This window comes from Scophthalmus maximus, chromosome 1 (genome assembly GCF_022379125.1).
Source record: "Scophthalmus maximus strain ysfricsl-2021 chromosome 1, ASM2237912v1, whole genome shotgun sequence".
Classification (NCBI taxonomy): domain Eukaryota; kingdom Metazoa; phylum Chordata; class Actinopteri; order Pleuronectiformes; family Scophthalmidae; genus Scophthalmus; species Scophthalmus maximus.
The window spans coordinates 12,243,072-12,270,873 of record NC_061515.1 but is presented as its reverse complement, the minus strand read 5'-3'; the positions used below and the strand labels follow the sequence as shown (position 1 = coordinate 12,270,873).

Below are 27,802 nucleotides of genomic sequence, written 5' to 3'. Positions count from 1 at the left end.
TCCATATAGTCAAACTCACTTCTTTCATATTCCTTATCATCACTGCCTGGACATTTTGTTTCCCTAACCCCGCTCATATACCACAACAATCATGTGATGATGATCGTGATGTCAAAGTTTTCTGGAGGTGATTGTTTTTTGTTTCAAACCATCAACAGAAACAACCACAACAGTAGCTAGTGTACAGAACACATACCTTCCTAAGTCAAATATCACTAGCAAATGAAGAATACATAATAAAGCAAAAAATGAGCTAAAAATAAAAAAAGAAAGGACAAAGGTCACAAGTGTACAGAAACAATCACGTAAAGACATTAAATATATTGCACAAATGGATGTTTTTCACCATTTTTTGGTTCTGTGCAGGTAAAATTGTTGTACTGCTCCATTTCCTTCACGAACACAAAAAAAATAGCTTTTTTGTTTGTGAATTTACATTTGTGGATGTGGAAAGTAAGATCAAATGGATGAGGACAAAATAAATGGGAAATAGTTTCTGGATACGAAGAAACAATGAACATTGATTTGTGGAGGGGGTCCCGGTGCGGACCGTCCCCTCTCGTTCCCCAGGTCCCTACTTGGTCGCGTCGGTCGGATTGTGGGCGGGGCGCTTTGGTTTTTGTTGCGCACACCCACAGTGACGTCATGAGAGAAGTTATCACAGCGTGCCGGGTGGCAGAGAGAGCAAACACTCACACACACACACACACACACACTTTCTCTCTCTCTCTCTCACACACACACACACACGTACCGGTGACTGGAGACTGTCGACGTCTGGGGACGGAGGAAGCTCGATACTCTTCTCTCTCATTTCCTCATTCATTTATTCATTTACAAATTTATTTATTTGTGCGGCGTTTATTATTATTTTTGCCCAATCAAACATGAACGGGGTAACGAGAAGTCTGTGTACATTCGAGGACATCAGAAATCAAGAATATGCGGTAAGTTACTCCGAAAAGTGCTCTATGAATGAACATTTATTATTATTATTATTATTATTATTGTTATTATTATTGTTGTTACTATATTGTCTTTTTTATTGATTGAAGGGTTCCTGGGTGTATTTCTGTGGGTAAAGCCCCTATTTTTTCTTTGCCTGCTCTATTTTTTCTGTTCAAATGATCTTTCAACTCCCAGTTTCATCCCCTTCTTTATTTCCTCCACATGGCTGCTGAGTTTATGCGGCGTGGATTCTGAGGAAGTATGTGATTTGAGATCTTCAGAGAGTCTTGGTCTGCTCAGTGTGGGGGCATTTACTGTAGGGTTAAGTCTCTGGCCCTGTTGTAATTAAAGCAGCTCAGAATTAGTCCAAATAACATATGTGCCTGTCACGGGTGCCCTGGTCCCACATCAGTTATGGGCTTACAGTTACAGTTGTGACAGTTCCAGTTCCGAGGAGCAGTAATGGCTTTGCCCGTGAACCACCTGTGCATGTAAAGTTTGGTCAAGCAGGATTTAAACAACACACTTGCTCAGCTGCCCGTGTCACGTACCTGAGCTTTATCCTCTGTCCGTGGCGCTAACGGCTTAATCATTTACCTCAGCCGAAGATGAAATCTGTCAACCTGTCTATGGTTTTATTAGGTTGCAAAGCAACATGACACTTTCACCTTATCAGCCGCCTCCTGCTGAGCTCGACATACCTACCAGTAACAAACCAATCCACTGAGCTCATGTCTGTTCGTATTGTTTAGTGAAGCCTTGTGCAGCGAACACATTGATTATGTTCAGTGATATCAAACTGAGTATGATTAGGACAGAATTTGAGGGCCATACATACAGTTGTGTCAGTGGTCTAGACCAGAACATCGCCGTCTGCTGGGTAACTGCCAGACAAGTGTACAAAGGGCAGCGCCACTCACACCTTTTATGAACCGATTCCTTGTGTTGAAGAAAGTGTCATGAAGCAATATTACACCTTTATTCAGTTTCTGTCTAATCCGCCACTCATCACATTCTAGCATGAGACATTTGCATCGGCTTCGAACAGAGCACAAATTCAACGCTATCAAAGTGTAATCCAACAGTCAAATAGTCACACGCCTACAGTATTTACATATCTGATACGGTTATTCAGGTCAGTCTAAACAAGCCAGGTGAGGTATTTCACCTCTACAAGCAATATACCATGATGAGTGACACTGGAAGGTTATTAGCAAAAGAAACGCCCTTACGGCTTGTCAAGTCTGTAAGGATACATGTGGCTGATGTGGCAGAGACAGGCCTTCTTTCTTTGTGCGTTTACTTAAAATGTGATACTGTAAAATGAAACTGGCGGAGGGCTAGCTTTGAAAGATATTGTTTTATCATCGTTGCACATTTAATGTGAAATATTTTTCAAACTCCTCCCTTAAAAACCCAGAATATTGAGAAGATTGCAATCCTAGAACAATTATCCCTCACGACAGACATATAGTTTCCCTGCACTGCTTGACTCAACACATTCCCTCGATCTGTGCTCGGTCAGGAGTGTCTGACATCACCGGCTGGGAATCAGCCAAACATGACATAAAGATGCATCTATGCAGACGAAGGACCCGTAGCGTGCTGGAGCACATCTGGTTCGCATGCCACAGAGACGTCATCACAGATATTATTAAGATGATTGTAGGAATCTTATTAGTGTCCTCGTGATGTTCTCTATCACATGGCAGCTGTCACTTCACGGCACAGATCCATGTTCCTGGATGAGATGTCTTATACCTTCATGTTATCATGTGATGACAATACACACGCAAACCTGCTCAACAACACTCCACTTCACGCCTCAGCTCTTCTCTTCCCTGACCTTTTAGTTTAAGATCAGGGACTGTTGACTGGCCTCAGGTAGTCAGTCAGTACGAACAACAGTGCTGTTTATATAAACTGCATGTAAAACAATATATATATACAACTGTATATGACAAAGAACAAACAGCGAATCCTCATGTTTGACAAAAGTTATTTACTTTTGATTGATTGATTGATTGATTGACTTATGAATAAAAACGTACCAATACCTACTCAGGCTGGGCATTGAACCTCAAATCTCGTTGAGCAACGGCCAAAATGTAAATGTAAAACAGTAAGGGTGAGACATTGAATGTTGGCACTGAACGATTAGATTCTTAGTCGTGTTCCTTTGCTCAAATATTTCCTCATGTAAGTCACTGGGAGGAGGAGAGTCACTGTCTTGCTACTTCTGTTGAAGAAGACTTTAAACACCGATATCAATAGGGGTTTGGCAGGTCATGCAAGTAAATAAAAGGATTAAAAAAGATTTAAAAAAATGTCTATTTTCCTTATTCCTCACACGAGAAAGGCACTGAGACGATGGTATTTCAGGGGCGTTATTACCAGAGAATTTTCAACACCTACAGTCATAGCATCTGCGTCATTGGCTCACATTTACAGGATGTGGACACTACACCTACACCTGGAGGCATGAGAGGATGTTCTACTGTTAAAGGCCGCGTTACCGGCTGCTACCTGAGTTGGGAAATCTGAGCACAAGTTGCACATAGCTGTGAGGGACGTTTTGTTCTTTTCCTTTTTTTCTTGCCCCAGATCCAGTAGTGTTTATCAGTAACGTTTTCAGGGAAGCCGCCACCCATCAGCTAATTTCACGCGGATGATTTACAGGCCTCCCGATGCCAAAGTCCAAAACAAAAGCGTCTTCATACCCTTCAAGCCTTTCAGCTTGACCATACCCCGTGATCTTTTGTGCCCGTTGTCGGTGTGCCCAGCAGTGTGGATGCAGTGTGTGTGTGGATGTGTGTGTGCGAGCGCGCGCCTAGTTTCAGGTTTCTGCTCTGTTACAAAAGGTAGTGTGTACTTTGAGTTGCTACGTGCATCTTTTGTGTGTATTTTACCGCGTGTGAGCGGCTGTGTGCATGTGAGTGCATGCGTCACTGTCCATGAGCACATCCAACTGGTTCCCTGTGCGCGGTCCCAGGAAGTCTAGTGTTACAGGTTGGCTTTGAAGGAGGTATGGACGACATTTTTAGTGCGCACACGAAATAAAAGAGAAAGCAGACAGAGAGACTGCCGTGTAAGTGGTCGACGGCAGAGCCAAGATTAGCAGGGTCTTTGTTTGGTGGTCTATGAAGAGCCACAGAAGTTGAATAATGATGGATTCCCTCCCAACAAACCTCTCACTGTTCCCCTTTCCTCACCCCCTCCTCTCTTCTCTTCCCGTAATGGCTGTGCCCCATAGAGCTTTTCAGGTGTCTGTAATCCGAGAGGAAAGCATGTTGAACAAGAGGGGAATTTTTTTCTTTCGCTTCTCTGACTTCTGTTTCTCGTAGTTGGAGCCCCCCCCCCACACACACACACACTATTAGGCTATTTCCTCTGCGGTAATATCGCTCTAATTGCCTGGTTACTTGGTTTTTCTTATCTCTCCTGTGGTTTTGAGTTCCCTCCGTCCTCCTCTTCTCTTTCCTCCGTTACTGTGTTTCCTGAGTAGATATGTAAGCCAATGATAAAAGCCTACTATGGTCTACAGAGCACTTTTTTTTTCTTTATATCCCTCTCAACTCTTTATCATTGCATTAGGCAACACAACTCAGTTTATTTCCTCTGTCTGGTTAACATCAAGGCCGGAGCGCCGCCTTCATGTCAGACACCAGCAGCAGACAGCAGGGTTTCTTAGCAGCAGGAGAGCCTTTATTCACTTTGAATGGCAACAAGTTTAAAAGTTAAGTGTCATATCGAGGCATTTTTGGACATTTCACATGATTGTGATAAAAAAAACAACCCATCTGAGCACTTTACAGACTTATTTGGCTTAAAAGCTGATTCTAAAGCTTAAAATACTCAGAAAGAGTAAAGATTTAATTATTCCACGATAATCAGGCAAACTCAATCTGCTGACGAAGATCATGTGTTACAATTGAAAGTGTCATAACAGCTACTACATAGACTTTGGCTGTGTCTCAACAGAAAACACAAGGTTTTGTGCTGCTGGTTAGTTACTAAAAAAATAATTTAAAAAAAAAGTATAACTGTACAAAAGGCTAAATATAACCTAAAATAGCATATTGTGATCACCAGCGAAATAAGTTAAATTCCACACATTACTCCTCCATCAAATCAGTCCCACTCCCATATAATATATTACCAATTACTCTGATTATATAAGTGTGCACACTCTGTGATTGGCTGGATTTGTTTGTGTTTACAATATTTAGCCTCCGGCGAACACTGCAGCCATTCCTTCTTGAACACTGGGAGATACACTGAACAAGTTGTGTTGGCTGGAATTAGTTATATGAGGCCTTTGACCTCCTCCCTCACATCCGCATACTTGTCCTTGGACACACACTCACTTGGTATCACTTTAAAGGGGGTTCCCTGTGCTGGAAAACACACACACACACACACACACACACACACACACACACACACACACACACACACACACACACACACACACACACACACACACACACTCAGTCACTGCACTTCCCGCTTCAGACTGTTCCTCTCAGAGAGGCTACTCTGCTCTGACTAAAAAGAAAAAGGTTTGAAGGTTTGTATGCTTTTCCTTTTTTGCCGAGTGCTGCATCTGTGCGTTGTTTTGTCTCTGACTTACTCCCCCCCGTTAGACCGTTTGAACGCCAGATAGTTTATGGCTTCTGCGAGGTTTTGTTGCCATGGAAATGTTCTGTCTTGCTTTACATTACATTTCCCAGCCACCGCCCCCGATTGCCTGCGAGCGTCTGGAGGGTTTCCTTGTAAGTCCCTCTGACGTCCACAGCACACAATTTAAATCAAACAGTCTGTGTCTGTTCAGCTGGGGAAAACTTTTGCTCTCTCTCTGACGCGTGTACCCCTCTTTTTTACTGGCTGCTGCCCCCTCCCTCCTTCTCTGTTTCACTCAGCGAGTATGACTCAGTCTCTCCTCCTCCTTTTTTCCCCTCTCTCCTCCTCAAAATAGTCCTCAATCAGTCTCTCCATCACATAACGGACTCTTTGTGGCTTCACTTCATCTTCTCCTTTCTGCGTTGGCTTTTTCAGGACGGGTGCAGGCGACTCCGGCTCACACTGCACGACCAGAGCCAGGCAGCTCGGAAAACGGAGCAGCACAGGGAAAAGGTAAGAAACTTCCAGCATCTGATAACTTAGGTTACGCTCTGGACTGTATAACACCAGAGCAAAGAACAGGCCTGGACACCAGAACAGTGGGAGACAGTAAGATTTATCAGTGTAGTTCAAATACACAATGTGGATACTTGAAGGCAAAGAATGTGGTTTAAGATGATATGCTTAGATATTTAGATTGACATCGCATTCTAATTTATAGGCAAGGCAAGTTTATTTATAAAGCACAATTCATACACAGGGGCAATTCAGAGTGTTTCACTTTAATGAGCAGATAAAAGGAAATTGTGAAATAATTCATTAATATAATGTGAAGTGTATTAAAAGATGTAATGTAATACGCCATGTTGTCTGTTTTAAATAGCTCCGGGAGAATATTTTGCCATCTGAGTCATGAGAATTTTCTTTTTAAACCCTTTAATCCTTTGAGGTTAATGTGCCGTCGCTCAGGCCCGTATTTGGATCTGAAAGTTCAGACAGTGATCCTGATGAAGTAAACGCGGAGCTATCGTACATTCGCACAGCTATCACGCCACATTCCTACGCACACATTTTACAGAGATGCGACACGGCTCGTACACAAGCCATAGCCGCCATCAGCTTTTCATTAACATGGTTTCGTCAAACTGGGATGGTCTCAACCATTGTTCTACCAAAACCAGCGCCAAGGTCACACACAAAAAAGGGAACCACCAGATCAGCGGAGTTACATAACGCCTCCACCTACTTCTGCCTGTCCCTGCCTCACTCGCTCTGTTTATGGTTTCGAACCAGTCTGTTTACTGCTTCCAAAGAAGCAGCAGATGTTTATGGGTGAGTCTCCACAGTGATTGTGGCCTCCTGATTATAATGGCTCACAGTGTGCAACATATATTCAGCAATAATTTGCTAAGGACACAACTGAGGGAAGTATTTTGATTCTGAAAGTCTTAATTGCATCATTCATGTCGGACATTTGCAACAGACGTTGCATAACAGTTATGAAGCTGATAAACTCTTAGCAGCTCTTCTAAGTGCCGAATTGATCACAAACATGATCCAGCTCGTCTTCAAGTGTTCGCAAAGTACAGTGACCTCACTCAGTTTCACATTCGCTCTTTCACTGAGGCTTAGGATGTTTGGAAATGTATCACGGCCGTTCACCTGTGCCTCACGAGGGGCATATGGACTGTAACTCTCTGTAACTGTCTGCTCTCCCATCTCCAGCCAGTCGGACGAGCCTTTGCTCTGGTGCAGCCGGCCAGCGACAGAACAGCTGTGACCCCTGAGCCGGTCAAATCTACAGGCGAGCAGGTCGAGGTCATCAAGGTGAGTGGGACCGACTGGAGACTGTGAATCACTTGTGTTTGTGTTTTTATGTTGGTGCTTAACATCCATGTCTCTCCCTGTTTACAGGTGTATCTAGAGGCCCGCAAACAAGAGCAGCAGAAACACCAGCAGAGCCTGAAGATGCTGTCGGACGAAGTCACACAGATACAGGAGGTCAGTGTCATCAGCACACACACACACACACACACACACACACACACACACACACACGCGCACATCCCTGTCTCCTGGACCAAGTATAACATTTGCATGTTTACATCATGTAAATTCCTCATGCACCATCTGTGTCTCCTCCACTCTAGATTCCTCTCTGTTGAGAGTTAGTCTTGTGTTGAGCCTGACACTCATACATGTTAAAAATTAAAGATAGGCAATAGATAATATCTCACTCACTATTATGTCTGTATTTCCCTCAGGTGAGGTACTGCCTGAAAACACTGAGGGAGCAGATGGCGGCCAAAAACAAGGTAGGTCTATTTTGGGCTGCTTTTTGGGCTTTACCATTGTGAACCTTGCATCCCGTGTGCGAAATGGCATTTCCTCCACCTCTCTCATCTCCATCTTTCACTCTTTCCGTGCTCACTTCCTCCTTTTCTCCCCACAGCTGCAGACAAACGGGTGGAAAGTCAGCATTCCCTTCAGAAAGACCACTTCGACTGAGCCCAAGGGAGAAGCTAAAGCTGACGGACAGGTGAGCAGTCTCTCACATGAACTCATACCTGTTCAAGGTCTTTTCAGAATGTGAGAACAATGAACATATCAAATCCTGTGTATCATAGCCGCAGTCCGCAGAGTCTTTTGTGTGCATGTGCGTTGTCTGTAAAGCAGTCGACTCCCAGAGGCCTGCAGATAGAAGGTCTACAGCTAAACAGAGGGAAACAGAGATGTGGTATAGGCTAAAAGAAAGGATAAACAGCGAGAGAAAACACAGTATCCTCACAGCACCCCGGGGACTAAGAAAATGTGAGAAAGCTGTTCAAGTACACACTGTTCCTCTGCCTGCACGTGTTAATATGTTCAGCCCCTCCTCATTGTTCCCAGCATTCCACAGATGCTTCATCCTTTCATAGTTTTGTTTCTGTCTTTGAGCCATGCACTTTTAGAAAGCCATTAACTGGTTCGCATGTCAGCATAGTTTTTGTACAGTACGAGCACAGCAACACTGACACCACTGTGTTTGGTTTAATTGTTTAAATAGCAATAATTATAGCATTTGACTGACTCACGCCACGGCGTGTTGCAGAAATATGGAGCAGAACACTAGTCATGAGCCATCTGCTCCAGTGACGCACGCAACACGCCTGTTTTCTCTACGACGGCCAAACCCACCGAGCTTGAACAAAATTAACAAAAATTCATGTTACATCATCAGACAAGTATCTATGGGTCTGTATTGCAGTTCATTTATCGTTTTGCTTAACATTTCATCAGGAGGCAGATGATGAGGCGGAGAGAACCAAGCTGAGGGAAGTCAGCAAGCGCTTATATGCACAGCTGCAGGAAGCTGAGAAAAAACACCAAGAGGAGAAGGAGAAAATGCAGGTAAGATACACACATACACACACACAGACACACACACACACACAATACCACACAACATGTTTGCAAAGCCATTTTACACCATCACAACTAAAATGTACTGCATTTTGGTAATTAAAAAAAACCAAACAACTAAATTCCCCTTCTCCTCCAGGCTGAAGGCACAAGGCTGAGGGAGCGTTTGATCGACCAGGAGGAGAAGTTGAAGACCACAGAAGAAGCCAGCGAGGGGAAAGACATGCGCATCGAAGAACTGCAGAGGTTTCTGGGAGGGATGAAGCAGGAGAGCGCCACCCTGCGGGAGGCGATCCGCAGCCGCGAGGAGGAACTCCTTCAGCTGCGCAAGATCAGAGAGGAGGGCCAGAAAGGGGACCAGAGGTCAGCTTACACACACACACACACACAAAATCTCTTACTCGATCATTGGCAATCAAATCACTCGTGTGCTAAACAGAAGATGACTGTGTGGATAATTTAGAGCTGAACAGTTGGAGAGGGAGGTGGCTGTTCTCAAGGAGAAGATCCACCATCTGGATGACATGCTGAAAAGCCAACAGAGGAAAGTCAGGCACATGATTGAACAGGTGAGAGAGACACATGTGTGAGACTAAGGCAAACACGATGTCTCCGTGTGCATATTTGCGCAGGCTTGGCTCACTGTTTGACTGTGTGTTTGTTCGTCCACAGCTCCAGAACTCCCGCATGGTGATCCAAGAGAGGGATCGCGTGATCAAAGACCTGGAGGAGAAAGTGGCGTTCTTGGAGGCTGAGGTAAGGTCTGCTTACGGTCTCCCATTTTATGGCATGGGATTTAGAATCAAGGGTCAAGGTTAAGTTGAAGTGAGGCACAGGAGGATGGAAACATATCTTACTCTACCTGATCTGTGCAGAGGAAGAGAGGTGTGAAAAGGAAGGCGATTCGACCACTGTCTGTTTGTATATTTTATAATACTGGATTTAAGTAACTGACCTCTGACCACTCCTGTGTGTGCAGAACCGAGAGATGCATGACCAGATGGACTACTTCCTGGGAGGACAGAGGTCAAATTCCTACCTTTCATCAGAGCGCAACCCCCAGATTGTCTACAGGTAACTTATTTTGCCCTTACTTTTCAGATTTGTCTCCAGCAAACACAGATATATCTTCATGTCCTAGTGAACACAAGAGGAAATCATTTACTTTTGCTAATTTCAGCTCAAAACAGACGCAATCAATACATACAACCACACACATAAACTCCCTCACATTCAAACATCCACCTAATGTAATTGTCTGTTTGCATAAGTTTACTGTGTTCCTGCTGACACCAGTAGACAAAACGATTACTTTTTCATCCTCTCGTTGCCACAGTAAACCAATCAAGCTGTCCAACTCCTCCAACAAGCCGCTCCCTTTCATCAAAGTCATCGAGATCAAGTCATGAAGAGACTGTGCGGAGGAATGATACAGTTCTGGGGTGACGCTCGCAGAACCACGAAACCTTTTTCGACGCAGGCTGAAACCAAACAGCAGCTCTACAACCACGTTTGATCCTGTGAACAGTCAGAGCTGAGCTTCTTGGACTACAACTACAACAACACTAACCACAAACACTATTGAAGGAAAATGTGTGGTGTTTGGCAACGCACATACTCTGGGGTCTGGTGTGTGCGTGTGCGCGCGTGTGTGTGTGCATAACAAATGAGTGTGTGTGTATGTCAGCTTAATTGTAGATACATAAAGTGCACCGATGCACCTGATGTGCTTTTAAAGTTTCACATATAATACAGCACTGTGTGCAAGTGTTTTCAAGTCATACCCTGTTTGATCACTTGTTTGAGCTTTGAGTTTATGGGCTCTGTGTTGTTGTGTGTAGTTGTTGTTGTTGTTGTTGTTGTGGGCAGGTTGGCAAAGCTTTTTGCCAGTGGGGAATGATGTAGTAAAATCCATATACAGTAATTTAGCACCAATATACTGTAGCTGACTTAGCCGTCATGACGGATCAGTTTCATGTCAAAAAATCACTAACCTGAGGATGTGAATCCTGTGTCCTTGTACTCATTAGCCACTCCTACAGGATTCCGTTCACTCTGCAGAGTGAATAGTATGATGCGTTTAGCTTGTAAATACTGACTGTAGCCTATATAGGGTCAACACCCTGCACTGTGCAGTTTTAACAATGTTTTTAAGCCCCAAACAACAATATGGCACTTAAAGAAACTGTAGTAGTAGGAGAAATTAAGATGTGTGGCAGTATTGCTGCTTCATAGCAGTTTCATTATTATTATTATTAAATTATAAAGCATTTCAGTTCCCTGCCATTATGTGTAAAGTCACCTGGTTTTGTACATACTTTTAATTCACTTGATGTTTAAATTTCTGCCTAACAACTTTCATATTTGTATTTATTTATATAAAATAAAACATCTAGACAGATTTTGTATGTTATTCATTTTTATTCTGTTATCTGTGCTTGTAGGCTTTTGGAATAAGTTAATGAAAATCAAGACAGTGCTTCTTTGTCACTTCCCAGTGAAATCACTGTGAAGTGGGCTCCCTCTGCTGGACACTGTTCACACAACAAATTACTATTGTGTGATGACAGCCCATAAGAACAGCAATTCAACTGTATTGTCACTGTTTTATTTTAATGGCAACTTGCCAAGCAAGCACAAAAAAAAAATCCCCAAAAAAATTAACTATTCGGGCATTAGAATGCCTCCCTGAAAACCAAATGAATCTGAGCCAACCCCCAGATGCAACACCTCTCATTTAGAGTACATGGACGCACTGGAATACTGTTACATTACATTGCACTTAGAAACATTATTCAATTATAAGAGCACTTAATAATTATAATTCATCAAATCAAGTAAGGTGTCTGTAAAACAAACATTTAAGGCTTAAAAAAAGGCTTGTCAAATGCACAGCAGCATATGAACAGTAGAGACATAAATAGACAGACTTGGCTTAAACAAGTGTGTTTTTCTCAGTGTGATGCAACAATTAAAATGTTTACATACAGTCGGATAAGTTGAAGAAACCTGAATAGGCCTTTACATTGTGCAATAAATACTGATTGTCTTATGCCATTGCATAGCCACATAGCTGTTTTGGTCAAATCAACCATACTTACTATAGTCACTAACTACAGACACCTTTCTACCCAAAGATACCTGTCACACATGCTGTAATACAGGATATACGCTCAAGCTACATTTAGGTAAGGAGCACTGGGCCAGCAGTCTGATATGCACTATTCTGTGAACCAGGTAATGTGTTGGTGTATAGAGGCTGTGTTTCTGTCACTTCACTCTAAAACGCTCTGGCGACATTAATCACAGGCAACACTACCTCGTCCTTGATCTTTTTTTCAGAGATTTTCAGAGCGTACTGTCCAGGGTGTTGTAGTTGTCTTTGAAGTTCTTCAGCTCCAGGAAGTGTCTGGGCCTCTTGCTGCGCTGCTGCAGTGTAGATATGAGGTAGGTGGTTTGGTCGGGGGAGGTGGAGGAGCTCGCTGGCTCCGTGGTACTGGTCAGGTCTTTGGCTGCAGACTGGTGGTGCTGGCTCGGAGTGCTGCTGCTGCCGACGCTGTGAGACTTCACACTGAAACAGCAAAGGGAGAAAACAGCCTGTACCCAGTGTATAATCAACATTCCACATTGGGATTATCCTAAAAGGAAAGCTGTACAAGAGCAGGGGGAAAGGTTGAGTTTACTCACGCTGAGGCCAGTTCAGTTAGAGCTTCCTGGTATTTCAAAAACTCTGCCTCTCCAAATGCCTACGGACAAAGGGAGAAATATATGCTTTAACAAATCCAGAAAGTAATACTCACACTGTCAGTCATAATGTACAGAACACACCAGATTTGACTGTATGGTAAATAAAAAATATATAAACACATGGATACCATATAAATGTCAACATAAGCAACATCAGTTATGGTCTTGAACTCAATGGAACTATACAATAATTTCAATTAATATTCTTTCATCACTTTCATATGTACATGACTTAGTCAAAGTCTTTAAATGTAATGTATTTATTATATGACACACACACACACACACACACACACACACACACACACACACACACACACACACACACACACACACACACACACACACACACACACACACACACACACACACACACAGAAGGACTGACCTTTGCCCCATGTCGGGCTTTATTGTACCCATCTAGCACTGTGTCTATGAGGGAGCTTTGGCTGTCTCGGAACATGCAGTGGGAATTTCGTAGCTGCAGAAGCCAAGTCCGAAATCTTTTCCCCGTCACAGCGGTGGATGTCCCACCCAGTTCACGGAAAGGGAGATCTTTTGACATACAGCACAGATGATACTGTAACAGTGGCGAGGGATTCAAGTGCTGTCGTGGCAAAGCACATTCAGAGAGTGAAAGAAAAGCTTACCAGCGTCTCTGATGGCATCCAGTGCTCTCATCCTGTACAGGTAGTCATGGAAACCTGCAACACACACAGACACTTCTACGCAACTGGCATATAAACAACTCATGTGGATGGTTTCAGGAATTGAGTGTGTGTGTGTGTGTGTGTGTGTGTGCGCGTGCGTGTGCTCCTCTAACCAGTCTGTTCTCTTGGCTTTAGCCGGTTGTCATCTGGGGACAGCAGACGAGGCTCAAAGTGGATTTTCTGGACCTGGCACAGTTTGGCTTCAATTTCTTGTTTCAGCTCCTACAGCACAGACACAATGCTTCATGAAACACACTAAGAAGTAAAACCAAGCTGTCACAATAAAAAAGTCAAACAAACGGAACACTTGCACGGCATCACACCTCTGGTTTCGTCATGATGCCGAGAGTCTTACTTTGGGGGCATTGTGGCCGAGCGGAACATGTGGTCCTCTCCGAGACTTCACGGCGAACCGCATGATTTGTCTTTTGACAAAGATGAACAGCAAAACAAACACCTGGAGGAGAGTGAACATTAGATAACACACACAGTAAATCAACAGTTTGAACTGCGAGGCCACAGTGCGAAACACCACAGTGCAAAATACACAAACAAGAAATAAGCAAATAAATACAATCGTTAAAATATTGAAATACGTGTGACATGTTTGATGGCTCTAGTATTATTAGATGCAAAAATATGGCAAGGGACATATGTGCCCTTATTACATAAGAACATGCAAAGATAATTATCAGGTAAGTGACAGTGGAGCAAAACAAAACATTTTAATTGGGATTAAATGGGGGGTTACTATGTAATTAGACAAGACTAGAAAGTGTCACGGACTCACCAGACTTCCGTAGGCCATCACAAGCACCACGTTGACGCTGGAGAGCAGAGACTCATTGTACATTTTGAAACTGAGCCTTTTCTCTCCCCCTCCCCTCGACTAACTAACGACAAAACGACACGTCAAAGTTACGGCCCACACTTGCGCTTCGTAGAGCACACGGTTACATTCGGGCGGTCGCTTGTTTGAGAACATGAAGCTGCCGTTGAACGGAAGACACAAACAGGGGGAAGTTCGGGAAAAAGTGCCTTTTTCTGGTTTGTTACATGTCGCTGCCGGATCTGTTGACTTCCGTGTTGGTCACGTGACCGGTACGGGCGGGGCGGGGCGGGGTTACGTCAGGTGTGACGTATCCCTGGCCTCTTCTGCCCTCTGCCGCTGAGAGACGCACAGAGACAACAACACGACAACAACACAACGACACAACACAACAACACAACGACACTGTGAACTGAGGCCAGCGACTCCTGTAGCCTCCAGATTCAAAAGTCACATTAATGGGAAAGATACAAACCATTTAATTGCCCTATTTTTTCCTTTATTTCTGTCTTTTTGTGTATTTTTTTTCCGCTTGACACTGAATTCCATTGATCATAAAATTTCGTAAGCTGTCCTTTTCTCACAACACTGTGCTGTGCTGTGTTCTTAAATCCCACATCCGTCAAGACTGAATTCAAACCACCAGTGAGTTTGTGTGAACAAGACAGTGATTTGCATACATCCTGCAGAAACACTGAGAGCCATTCTTCTGTCAGGAACAAGGGTGGGTGTCTGTGAAGCCACGCCGGAGCTATTTACCCCTACTCACACACTTATCTCTGTCCCGAGAAGACTGGTGCAATGTACCAGTCCTCTGTATTGTGTGTGTAAGTCTAAACATTGACTGGATCCTCAGGACCTTGGATCTGTGTGTTCCTGCCTCAGTGTGTTTTGGCTTATGACTTGCACAGAGAGACACACGTCGTACTGTAATTAGCCTTGCAGCAGGCTGATGTGGTAACCACAGTTTCCTCTGTCTCAAGAGACGACAGTAGCAGGTGTCTGCAAGGAGCAAGCTGTAAGAAGATGAGCCTCTACATGACACCTAAAAACTGTGAGTATTTCTTTTATTTCATGTATTTATGTCTGCTTGCCCCTTGTAAATCTGTGATGCAATGTCTGTCTATTCACCTTCCCACTCTGCAGAAGTTAGTTTTACCACAAATCCTGCGATTCTATCCTGCAATGGGAAATGTCATTCCTCTTCCGTTTCACACAATCATCTGAACTGTGTCTCCTCTGCCTCGAGCTATGAAATGCTGATGTCACACTTTGTACGCTGAGAGATGGAGTTGTAGGTGTCTGCAGGGAGTGTAAGTAAAGGTGTGTGTTTGTGTGTGTGTGTGTGTGTGTGTGTGTGTGTGCGCGTGTGTGTGTGTGTGCACTCCCTGCTGAGTGTTGAGCCGTCGTTTAGTGAGCTGTAGTCAGGAATGCTACCCTGTGAGAAGAGGAAAAGAGGGAGAAAACAACAATGGGAGGGGGAGGAGAGAAGGAGAGACACAGAGACTGACGAGAGAGAGAGAGAGGTAGAGAGAGAGAGAGGATAAACCAGTGTGGCAGGTTTGCGTCACTGTACGCAGTCCATCATGCAAAGCTGATGGAAAGAGAAAAAGACAGAGAGAATGAGAGGCGTTGGGTGCTGATGTCATTACAGAGCACGGCCTTCATTTTGAACCTGCGTCAACACAATGGTCCAAGGCAAAGGCGATTCTCGGAGAAGGTAAGGCACATGTGTCTGTGAATGTGTGGATGGATCAATGAGCAAATATTGTTATAAGGGGAGTAAATGTGTTTCGGTGCATTTGTGTCTTTCTTACTGTTTAGTGGGAGATTAAAGTAAACGGGCCGTGTTGCCCAGGTTACCCAGATGGGAGGCTTTGTGACCTAGCAGAACAGGTGTTTCTGTAAACCGACACTCAGACTCACCTACATTGGAAAGAACCAAAGAGATTTGTTTCCCAAAGTTACACATTGTAACCTAGACACTTCATCAAAATGCTGCAAACAGCTTTATCATTATAGGCACTTCATATCTAATCCCTCTGTCCTGTTGAGTTTATGCAGTAAATCTATATTGACATTAAACAAAAGTATTTGTCTTTAATGTCAATGATTGGATCCTATTCTGACATGATGAGTGATCGAAGACGTGTGTGGCTGAATACTCAGATATCCCTGATGAGCCATTGTCTATCGGTAACATTATCTCTCTCTCTCTCTCTCACTTGGCTGTATGTAAATGAACGTAACTTTGTCCTCATCTGTGTCCGTCTTATCTGATAATTTCATGTGAATCCATCGTGAATCCAATGTTACAATCAGTTACTACTTTCTGACTTCCAGACCGATACGTGCTGCACAGAGACTGGCTGTGACACTATAATACAGTGTTTTTGCAGGGTGGATTGCTGTTAGGTGAGTTTTTCCAGTTTTGGGTTCAGGTTTAGCTGACGCTGACAGTCATGAGTATGTTGCTTGAGTAAACAGCCGTTATGATACAGTATGTGTGTACGACAAAGAGAGCTACCAAAGTGCCTCTCTGAATGGGCTCATTGACTCAGAGTGAGGGGAGTGTTATAGGAAGGTAAAATACAAAAGGACATAACTGACAGTTTGGATGAGCATACTGTAGTGTGTGTTTATTTGTTTGTTTGTTCTCCTACTTTTGTGAAACTTTTGTTAAAAAAATGTCTTACCTCCTTTAGTTTTTGTAAAAATAACTTTCATAACTTCTCCATTCACTGTCCACTTTATGCCTCACTGTAACATACTGTATTCATTGTCCTACATGACTCTGTGATTCTATTTGACCATTTTGAGCAGCCAGAGCCACCACAATCCACACACATCACAACATTCCAACCCAATCCTGTTCTAAGGATGGACATTTATACATTTTTTTGCTTGGCAGGCGATGGGAACTGTTCACTGAGGTCGTGCTGGGGAACTAAAGACTCCTTAGGACAAAACAACAAGAAAGCAAGAAGAGGAGTCCAGAGGATTCATCACTTCTAGACCACAAGAAAGAGAATCAACAAGAGCATCTCTGAAATATCAAACTTTTCTTAAGAAAACAATTAGAGACATGTACTTGTGGCCCTGTTTCACTGTCTTTTGCACATTGAAAGCTGCAACATTCAGTTGAACTGCTTCCAGATTACAGTTTATAGGACAGTTGCCTGGAATCGCACAGATATCAAGTTCACTCTTCCGCTCTCTTTTTTGCATTTGGCTCTTGACAGGAGGTCATTAACTTTGTTTACTCTCAGACAATGGACTTGTCCTTTCTCCCTACCCCAGTGACGGAGTGCAACAAGCGGACAGGAGCACACTTTACTGTCCGCTCGGCAAACTCTCCTTCATACAGTCTCACCCGCAGACCTGGTGTCAGGAAACAAAAAGGGTTTTCAGAAGATGAAAGGGAGGGTGCTGAAGACGTTGGTGAAAGTGAGAGATATGGGACAAACCCTAGCACAAATGGTGAGAATCAGGAAGATGGAGTCGCTGGATATCAAGCCAGGACTGGTGGTCGCAGCAGTGTGAAAGATCAGCAGGAGGAGAAGGAAACATCAGGCCATGAAATGTTCCCCAAGCTAAGCCGGGATGATACAGGAGACAAAATGATCACAGTGTCTGCGCTTGAAAGCCAGGGCAGGACAGAGAAGAGGAGATTTAACCTGTCAAGTAAAAGTCAAAGTTTAGATTGGAGAATGGATGGACAAAGTCCTGTTTGGGGAACCAGAGCTGACACCATTAGAGGAGGGGACATCAATAAACAGCCTGGAGGCTTGGATGAAAGAGGGACAAGAGCTGAAGCTGTGAGGGGCAGGTTAATGCCTTCAATACATGTCAATAACTCTGCAGGTGGAACTAATGTTGCTCAAGAGAGGAACCCAGTATGTCACCTGACCCAGACTTTGGACAGGGTCAGCAGGGGTCATTCTCTCCCCTACAGGTTGAGGTCCCAGTCTGGACCAGGCTCCTGGTTCACAGAGACAGCTACGTCGTTTGGGCCCAAAGGAGGTCAGAGTATATTGGAGCGGATAGAGAAGCTCTATGGGTCTGCTGGTTTTGGAAAAGCAGAGGATAACAGCACAATCAGGGACTACTCTACCACATCTGCAGATATTTCACCACAGCAGAGCTCATACCAGAGAGGAGCAGGAGGAACCTTCCCCAGGCGTTTATCATTAGGAGAGAAATATTGCCTCAGTCCAATGCAAAGCATTAAATCCGTCACCTGGACAACCCAGAAAGACACCTCAGGTTCAGAGAGTTCACTATCTCCAGGGAAAAGCAGGAGATCGTCAGGGGGGCAGTGGCAAGAGAAGGTCCAGGGCAAGTATTCACAGGAAAGTGCAGTTAACTGGGGGAAGGGGTTGGTGGAAATAGGTACACAGTCTCTGGATAGAGCAAGGAGTAGGAACACTCTAGCAGCTCAGATAAGATCTGCCAGGGTGGCAGGAGGGATTACTGCCTTAGACTCAAGTAGTTTCTTAGAAGAAGAGACATCTGTTGCTCTCAAAGATTCATCTGAATTCAGAGAGAGAGGTGCAAATGGAAGTAAGCATCAGGACAGGGCAAGCCATGGGAAGGAAAAGGGTGAGACTAATGGAATAAATGTGGCAAAAGAAAAAACTGAAATGAAGAGCGACATCGCTGAAGTAGATGTCTTTGAGTCAAATCCAAATAAAACTACACTGAAATCAATCGAGAGGAAGAACTTTACTGATAACTTGTCGGTCCCCTCTGCAGCTAGTGTGAGGAATAAGATCAATCAGTTTGAGGCTCTGTCCCAGAGAGCTCAGGGTTTGGCAAGCGGACACCCACCGATGCCCAAAAGAGCCTTTTCTGTCCCAACACAACACAGCAGCGTGCATGATGGGGTGAAGAAGAGCGGGTCGGCGAAAGCAATAGGTGGATTGAGGGACAAGTGGGAGGGATCGAAAGAGGGATGTGAGGTACATGATGAAGCTGAAGAGAAAGTGACAGGAGCAGGAAAGAAGCACCTGTTAGAAAGGTTTTTATCAGTGGACGAGGTTGGACTAGCGAGAAAAGAGAGAGAAAGGAGTGAATGGGAAGGGGAAAAAGAAGCGGACAGTGGCGACAACTGCTCTGAGGATTTTGGTAAATATGCGAGACTTAAGAGTGCACTTGAAATCCCTCTAAATGGAGGAGCTCAAAGACGGCGTAGAAACGTTCACATAGATGAGACAGATTTCGCCAAAGTCTCAAGTCCTGAAGACGCAAGGGGGAAAGACATTACAGCCAACAATACCCCATCCTCGCTACCGTCCAGTTCCAGTGACACCACCGCCACTGTGCAGAAAGTGGCACTCTCTGGGGATTCTCCACCTGCTAGCGATGATGACACGACTCCAACAAACACCCCGAACCACTCGCCCTTACTTTCACCTACAGCACAAATGGAAAAGGCCTCTCCCATTGCAGATACACATGTCGGCACTTCTGTCTTCACACATGCAGCCACAACTCCTGATCCAGACTCCTCACCTCCCCCTCGTCCCCTCGCCGCCTCCTCCCACAGCAACCTCCCTGATCTCATCTCTCCAGATGACAGAACAGCCCACCAGAAAAGGAAAAAAAAGGTATTGGACCTCGATGCTTGGGTAGCTGGCTTGAACTCGGCAATCAAGGTCTGGAATGCAGACGAGGATTATGAGGACGATGATGAAAGTACGCAGAAGGATGATGATTCAAACTATGATTCAGACTCTGGAGAGTCCTCGGTGACCATCACCAGTAACATGAGCCAGTCAGATCACAGGAGCTTCTGTGTCAGGTGGGTTCAGGGGAAATGGACCGCATGATCAATTTCATTGATCGGGTTTTTTTTTACACTCAATACTCTCCTCTTGTTCCGTGTAGTCTTTCAGACCTGTGTAACTTTGCTGGAGTTGACTATGAGTCAGAGAATGACAGTGATGAGTGGCAATCGACAGGCAGGCGTTCTGCCTCACTCAGCTCAGACGTGTCTGCCCTTTCCTATGTGTCTGTGATGCCCAGTGAGGAGCTGGACAGGCTGCTGGAAGATGTCAGGAGCCTCGGGGACAACAACCTGCAGGTACAAACAGCCGGGGATTCATATGTTTTTACATGCTTTGAAACTGTGCTATGGAGCCAAGTTATTATTACCATGAATCAGGTCACTTCCATCTTTATCTTTATCTCCTTTTTCTACCTGTTGTTGCACTGCTCATTTCAAAGGGCCTTCTTTGCCCGGCATTAACCTGTGACTAGATATCAAATCACAGGAATACATTGCATATGGTATTGATATTGTTAAAGAAAAATGTACATGGTCAAAAACCTGTTGGCCTTTATCAAACTCAAAGCAAGTACACCCGAACACTATCAATTTGACCTCCTTCCCTACATCTCTTTCATTTATCTCAAAGGAATGATGCTCTTCCAAATAGTCAGTGGTGTTAATAGAAATAAATACAAATGCATACATAGGACTACAATTGGATCCCACAAGGCCTGAAAAATATACTGAGGTCATCCTGGTGGTCGAGGTTCATCTGGATCCTTTATCTAGTGTATAGAATCCAAGGTTCAAATTCAGCAAACCTCTGTATTATTGCATGTCATCCCCCCCTTTTTTCCACCCACTCTCTGTCATGCAATAAAACTAGTAAAAGATTATCACTGAGAATGCAGCTACAAATTGTTTGCACAATCTCTCTTGCAGGACTATGATGATGTGCAGGTGGCTGTTCTCCATAAGGAGGTGGGAGTGGGACTGGGCTTCAGTGTGGCAGGAGGCGTGGACCAGAACAAGCCAGTCACTGTGAGGAAGCACCCGTGCGGTCTCTCTCCTGAAAATGTTTCACAATATTGTCCCCGGTCTCTTCATCAGTCTGTTGATGTCTTTTTGTCAGGTCCATAGGGTGTTTCACTCCGGTGTGGCCGCTCAGCAAGGCTCCATAAGGGAAGGGGACCAGGTCTTGTCAATCAACGGTACAGCGTTGTGTGGCCATGCCCACTGGGAGGTTCTGAGGGTGTTGAGAAGGGCGAAGAACCGTGAGACGGGAGTGGTGGTCCTGAGGAGGGGAGGTGTTAGCGGCGTCCCTAAGAGCGGAGTGCAGACAAGTGTTCCGGGACCAACACAGACTCTGTTCACTGAGGCTGGTGAGACTTTACCATCGATCTGAAAAGACAATCATCCTAAATCTGGAGTCGTTCAGAATGAGATACTGTTTCCTTTCTTTCTCCACTCCTGTCAGGTCAGCAGATGTGTGTGTGTCTGGAGAAGAACAGCAGGGATCTGGGCTTCAGTCTGGAGGGAGGTGTAGGCTCCAGTCTGGGGAATAGGCCACTCACTGTGCAGAAGATCTTCCAGGGTGAGAACTGAAACTCTCTCTGATATCACCATAGGAAAATGTAGAAATTTGAGCATCATTATGTCTTCCCCCATTCCAGAAAGTGATTCTCATTGGTTTATAACATTGCCTACAATTGCCCCCAGAGATGTTACTGTGGTATCAAGGTGTGGCAAAATCTGTGATGGTTGATGCAATTTTTTTGCGGATATCATCCTGTAATCCACCCCGACTTTTATGAGCCAGTATTCATGTCTTCTTTTTTTTTTTTAATTTGAACTTGGCTGTGGTGGCCAAATTATAATTAATAGTAACAGAAGCGCAGAGAACACCAGTTTTGTTCATATAAGACTTCTCATAAAATTGATTGATGTATTTAACAGAATCAAATTTTGATTGTAACAGTTTCCAGACTTTTTCATGAAGCCATGTACTGAACAGTCCCTATTTCTATTGTCCATTCAGGAGGTCCAGTTGAGAAGGTGTGTCCTGGTGATCAGGTCCTAGAGATCGAAGGTGTGAGTGTGGTGGGGATGAGACGTTTGGAAGCCTGGGCTTTGATCAGAAAACTTCCCCCTGGGCCAGTGGATGTGATACTTTGCCGCCCTCTGAACCATCAGGAAACATGAGGATTATGGAAGAGCTTTGGGCACAACAAAGTTCTGGGAATGATGACGAAAAACAAAAACAAAAACAACGTCCATGAGAGATAGTGTAGTCGACAGAGGCTTAGAACATGACATTAATTACCTAGGATATTTGGGCCATTGAAACAATCCAGGAATTTGTTTACACATTGTTATTATAACTAAGCTCAAAAGGAAACATAATCTTGAAGACAACGCCAAAAGTGTGTTTTTTTTATCTCTTTTTTAAATCTCTTTTACATGATCACATCTACCTCATGGCCTGTGATATTTATATGTAATAATTAAAATGTAATAATGGCTCATTCATTTACCAAATCAACCAACTTTTATACCAATAGTGATCATTTGACAATTAATAATGTGGCACTGTACATTAAAATACACGTTGAACATATTGTGAATACATGCCAAGAGCATTTAGAGTCTATTTAGCTTTTTTAATAAAGACTAACAAATTGATGCTTGTTGTACTTATGTCCAGCAGAGGGCGAACGTGTGATATCATTTTAAATTTTTTATCAGTTTCCAGAAAAAGAAAAAGAAACCCAGGACAAAACTACAGGGTAAAGGTATCTGTCCTCTTATGCACCAAAGAGAGATAGATATGATATCACTATGTAGCTTTACGACTCCACATACCATGTCGAGGTTTATCGTCGTAGAGAGATAATCACCATCTTTTTTTTTTACAGTATTACCCCAAACTCAAACTATAGCCTAACATTTCATTTTTAAATAAACAGTATCAAGATGTCTCCATATCTTATCTGACGTCAACATATTTCCATGTCACAGTCACGTGCCTATTTACACCTACTAAGTACTTATTGGGTTTATATAATCCATTAACAGTCAGAGTTCAGTGAGTGGGGTTATGGTGAAACTGATAAGCTTGGCTTCCCTTCTAATCAAACACCTGACCTACCATTTCAACAGACTATTTCTAATATAATGTGTACATTTACTTACTGCCCAAGGCTTTTTAAACTTGAATTTCACTGATATAATTTACAAGTTTGGACAATCTCAATTTTGACCATCCATTCATAGAAACTCCTACTAAAGATGAATTCATGAGAGAGCTTTAAGGAACATGCACATTTAGATCAAGAGCAGTCTGACTCAAGAGTGATGATCTAAGACAATAAACAATATTTCAGAATAGGTTTTATTATTGGACAATGCTGTTTTTCTGAAAAGGATAATTTTTTATATCATATTAAGCTTCCATTTTGCCTTGCCTGTGGTTTATACAATAATGCTTTATGGATGCATATGGGTTCTTCAATAGAGGATAAATATACAAACCAATGCATGCACATAAATATGGGGAACTAAATGTAAATGTGTCAAATATTCATCAGTCATCTTCTATTCATGCATCATGACAAGGGGAGTCATGATATAAATTTCCGGCTGTGCTGATTTAATAGGCGGAGTACCAAACTAAATGGGCACAGATGGCTTTTTCTCATAAACATCTGTCACTGCATCTTGATAGGCATAGATATATTCCTGTTGTGTGTGTATATATATATATATATATATATATATATATATATATATATATATATATATTGTGGTTTATTGCCCTCTGTCATTGCTGTTTATGGCCCCTGTTCATATACGCAACCGCTAAGTGCGGAAGCATATTACACTCTCTGCACCAGCCCATCCGGAGGTGTCACAAACAAATAAATAAGTCATAGTGTTTGACCAGCTGTGGAGAGGTGGGATACAGTGCATTGAGGGTCATCAGAAGCTCAGGTGGAAGTTCAGCACTGTCACATACATCACTAAAACCATCAGCTCCGGGACAGAAAGACAGACAGACGAACAGCCCAACAGCTGGTCTGTGACAAATTCAGTGTGGGATGAGAAGAAGGGTTTAATCCAACTCCAGGCATGCTGAAGTTACGTTTCCTGAGGGTGAGGAATCCTCTGGTGCGAGAGTGCATGGCCGAATTCCTGGGAACTTTTGTTCTGCTGGTAAGTGAGACTCCAAGCTGGGTTTTTGAAAAAAGATCCATTTGCAGTTTCATCATGTTTCTACTCCCAGCCATTTTATGAATTTCATTTTCATAATGATTTAGTTTGCCTTACATTTCATTTCAATTTGTATTACTTTGTGTGTTTTACTTATTGGTTGCAAAGGACAAGTAAAAGGCATACTGTATGTTGTATATTATTTATTTGATATACAGTTTAGATTATTTTATTGTATATTTTACAGTTGTTGTTTTTGTTGATGATGTTGAAGTTTAGTTACCCCTAAATACTACTAATACAACTCATAATAATAGTAAAATATAATGATAATAATAATAATAATAATAATAATAATAATAATAATAATAATAATAATCATAATAAATATAATAATAATAATATAATCTGGTTATCCATAAAGGCACTCTTCATGACACCATTTCACTGGAATTACTTTTATCCAACTACTTCCTTTGTATTTATATTTGTTATTATTGTGTTATTCGGCTGAAATAGTTAGTGTGTGTGTGTGTGTGTGTGTGTGTGTGTGTGTGTGTGTGTGTGTGTGTGTGTGTTTATGAAATCCTGTCATTTGTGGGGACTTAGTGATTGTGATCAATTGATGCCAGTTTCATTACAAAGTCTAAGTTTATGAGGGGACTGAATCAATAACATTTTAACAACCACCGACTTGAGAGATTAAATAATAATCAGTTACTCATCAGACACATGACAGGATGTGCCCCTGTACTTTTTTCCCTGTGTCTGTTTGAAGTGAACTTTGACGTCTGTATTTTTAACATGGATTGATTATTACTTGTTTCTTAAATGACTTATTGAATTCTCCTGATGTCTGTCCACTTTCTCTCACTCTGTCCCTTTTACCTCAGCTCTTTGGCTGCTCGGCTGCAGCCCAGGTGAAGACAAGCAGGGAGACTAAAGGCCAATTTCTGTCAGTCAACATGGCCTTTTCTGTCGGAGTCATGTCAGCCATGTACCTCACCAAGGGCATCACCGGTAAAAACTGAAAAAAATGGACATGAACATTTGATATGATGATTTCACTTCACCGTTGACTTCCCTGACAGACTGGTTGTACATAAACATACAGTAAAAGACATCAGCATTCTGTTTACTGCCTGCGTTTGCATTGCTGCAGACTCCCACTGATCTGACCACTTTAGATTTATTACATTAATAACTCGTCCATCTTTTCAAGGATTTCACTGTGTCTGATTTGTACCTAGAATGCAACAATTTTCAACTGTCGCACCATATGGCTACAGATAATCTACGATCTCATGACCTTCTAATCTTTCTCATGGGAATTTACATTAAACATCTTCCTTTTCCTGCAGGTGCTCATCTGAACCCAGCTGTGACTCTGAGTTTCTGTGTGTTGGGCAAGGTGCCCTGGGGAAGGCTGGTGCCCTATTCCCTCTCCCAGCTGCTGGGGGCCTATGTGGCATCAGCTCTTGTCTACCTGGTGTACTATGGTTTGTCTTTCTGGCATCTCAAATGATATCATCACTATACTGAACGTGTATACTCATTTGCATACAATTTGTTTTCGATTTTTGTCACATATCATTAACCTCCTTTCCAATCTCAGATGCTATAATGGACTTTAGCGGAGGACTGCTGACTGTTTACGGCCCAAATGAGACGGCGTCCATATTTGCCACATATCCCACAGAATATATGACTTTGAGCAGAAGTGTCCTTGACCAGGTCAGTTGGAAGTATTTGAGTCTGTATGTATTTAGTGTGTACTTCAAGAGCCGTTCTACTAATAGCTGTATTTGTATGTGTTTATGTCATTAGGTAGTGGGCACCGGCATGCTGATGTTGTGCATCCTGTGTCTGGGTGAAAAGAGGAACATGCCTGCTCCCACAGAGCTGATACCCGCTGTAGTGGCAGTGATTGTCCTGGGGATCTCCATGTCAATGTCAGCTAACTGCGGCGGTGCAATCAATCCTGCTCGTGACCTGGGGCCACGCCTCTTCACACTGACTGCAGGCTGGGGCACTGAGGTCTTCACGTAAGTGTCTTATCCAACATTCTGAGCCGTGCTGGACAAAGCTAGTTTTGGATTCTTGGGTCGACATGATATTGCCATTGCTACCGGTCTTTGACCCCATGTTTATCAGATAATCACAACTGTCAGAGGTTATCAGACTTCAGAAATTTTTCCTGCAAGACCAAGGTTAATTGAAGATTAGGATTACAGTCTGGTATTGGTTCCATAATGCAACTTGTTGCTCTATTTGATCTTGCAATCCAATTGCTTCTCTGTTAATTTTGCACAGCTCTTAAACAAAACTTTGTACTTGATGTTACGTATTTAAAGCTGCATTCATTGATTCTTGCCCACTAGGGGGCAGAAAAACAGGATGTTATGACTCTCATGTTAACATCCCATTGGAGTTGTGTTTCTCATCATCTGATAAATGCAGTTTGATATTCACCAGAACTTTTAGCTGTCTTTTGGACTGAACCAACTGAGAAAGATGATGATTTTCAGCAGTTTGCTAGTTTTTTTTATATTAGATTACACAATAATTTTTTCATACATTAACATTTGATTCAATGTTAATAAAAAAAAACCCATCTGATTGTGCAACCTCGGATAAGATCCAGGGATTTCTAAATTGCTTCATTGCTGTAATCATGAATACCTTTTTCCTGTTCTCCTGTTCTCTGCTCTTCAGGTGTTACAACTACTGGTTCTGGGTTCCTCTGGTGGCCCCACTCCTCGGAGGTGTTTTGGGATCTTTCATGTACTTAATCTTCATCCAGTTGCACCTGCCTGACGAAGACCTCCCTGACAGTATATCCACTCTCTCCACCATCAGTGACAAATGCAAGCAGCCAGCCACCACATGGGAACATGGAGTAGAGATTAAAAATGCATATTTCTAAATGTTACAGGAATAAAAATATGTCCCACATTAAAAAGCTAAGTTTCACCACTCATGACCAAAACAGACAGTTAAGACAGAAATATGAATGTAAATTATCCTCAAGAAAGCAGAAGCAAATATCTGAGCTTATAGCCCCTGTTGAGACGCAAGCAGATCTTTTGATCTGATAGGAAAATAGCAGGTTCATATTTGTTAAGTTGAGTTTCTTAAACAGCCAGTAGAGGCAGAGACAATGTGAAATATTACTGATGTCTGTATTTGAAATAGATATTGATATTACTGCATTGTTTTTATTTTTTTAACAAATGCTTTATATGAACATCCATTAAACTGATGTCTTTGAAAAACAATGCATCACTGTCACCATTGTGTAGGTTTTTAAAAAGTTTTTAACTGTTTCATGCAGTTTTCAACAGATTTAAATATACTGTGTATCGTGACACACAGATCAATGTAGGGTCAATGCAGTGACCCTCTTCTGAAACAACAGATCTCCGCATCTGGAGGTCTCCATCATGATTATCCCTTCATCAGTGTTTTAGATTGCGTTGGTCTCTTGAGTTTCTCTGGAATACACTCAGGAGAAGCTGTAGTTGATTACAGAGAAATCATGTCTTTGAATCTTTGCGGCAC

The 27,802-nt window shown here is 42.9% G+C and overlaps 4 protein-coding genes across 9 annotated transcripts; 3 read left to right on the top strand and 1 right to left on the bottom strand.

Annotated features, from left to right (window-relative positions):
* Nucleotides 1-672: 672 nt before the first annotated feature.
* On the top strand, nt 673-11,375 carry tuft1a (tuftelin 1a). The gene is made up of 12 exons (XM_047331622.1): nt 673-947; nt 6,007-6,084; nt 7,297-7,398; nt 7,486-7,572; nt 7,836-7,886; nt 8,024-8,110; nt 8,851-8,961; nt 9,113-9,336; nt 9,437-9,542; nt 9,646-9,729; nt 9,953-10,047; nt 10,310-11,375. The coding sequence occupies exons 1-12, from the start codon at nt 888-890 to the stop codon at nt 10,380-10,382; spliced, it is 1,158 nt and encodes a 385-aa protein (XP_047187578.1). The 5' UTR covers nt 673-887; the 3' UTR covers nt 10,383-11,375.
* Nucleotides 11,375-14,526, bottom strand: c1h1orf43 (chromosome 1 C1orf43 homolog). 2 transcript variants are annotated; one of them, XM_035625975.2, is made up of 7 exons: nt 14,221-14,526; nt 13,786-13,887; nt 13,544-13,652; nt 13,371-13,424; nt 13,109-13,275; nt 12,661-12,719; nt 11,375-12,544 (listed from the first exon to the last, which is right to left on the bottom strand). In XM_035625975.2, exons 1-7 carry the CDS (start codon nt 14,281-14,283, stop codon nt 12,322-12,324), a joined length of 777 nt encoding a protein of 258 aa, XP_035481868.2. In that variant the 5' UTR covers nt 14,284-14,526; the 3' UTR covers nt 11,375-12,321. The 2 variants fall into 2 exon arrangements, with proteins under 2 accessions (XP_035481868.2, XP_035481861.2); XM_035625968.2 differs by lacking the exon at nt 14,221-14,526 and having other exon boundaries at nt 13,754-13,882.
* Nucleotides 14,527-14,964: 438 nt separating this feature from the next.
* On the top strand, nt 14,965-22,714 carry si:dkey-92i15.4. 5 transcript variants are annotated; one of them, XM_035625938.2, is made up of 8 exons: nt 14,965-15,313; nt 16,603-16,674; nt 17,171-20,062; nt 20,149-20,344; nt 20,975-21,073; nt 21,165-21,414; nt 21,510-21,626; nt 22,071-22,714. In XM_035625938.2, the coding sequence occupies exons 3-8, from the start codon at nt 17,532-17,534 to the stop codon at nt 22,232-22,234; spliced, it is 3,357 nt and encodes a 1,118-aa protein (XP_035481831.2). In that variant the 5' UTR covers nt 14,965-15,313; nt 16,603-16,674; nt 17,171-17,531; the 3' UTR covers nt 22,235-22,714. The 5 variants fall into 5 exon arrangements, with proteins under 5 accessions (XP_035481831.2, XP_047187575.1, XP_047187577.1 ...); XM_047331621.1 differs by lacking the exon at nt 14,965-15,313 and adding an exon at nt 15,348-15,979 and having other exon boundaries at nt 20,287-20,344; XM_047331614.1 differs by lacking the exon at nt 14,965-15,313 and adding an exon at nt 15,349-15,979.
* Nucleotides 22,715-23,910: 1,196 nt separating this feature from the next.
* Nucleotides 23,911-27,519, top strand: aqp10a (aquaporin 10a). Its single transcript, XM_035644169.1, has 6 exons — nt 23,911-24,244; nt 25,135-25,261; nt 25,603-25,740; nt 25,857-25,975; nt 26,069-26,286; nt 26,957-27,519. Exons 1-6 carry the CDS (start codon nt 24,161-24,163, stop codon nt 27,165-27,167), a joined length of 897 nt encoding a protein of 298 aa, XP_035500062.1. The 5' UTR covers nt 23,911-24,160; the 3' UTR covers nt 27,168-27,519.
* The last annotated feature ends 283 nt before the right edge of the window (nt 27,520-27,802 follow it).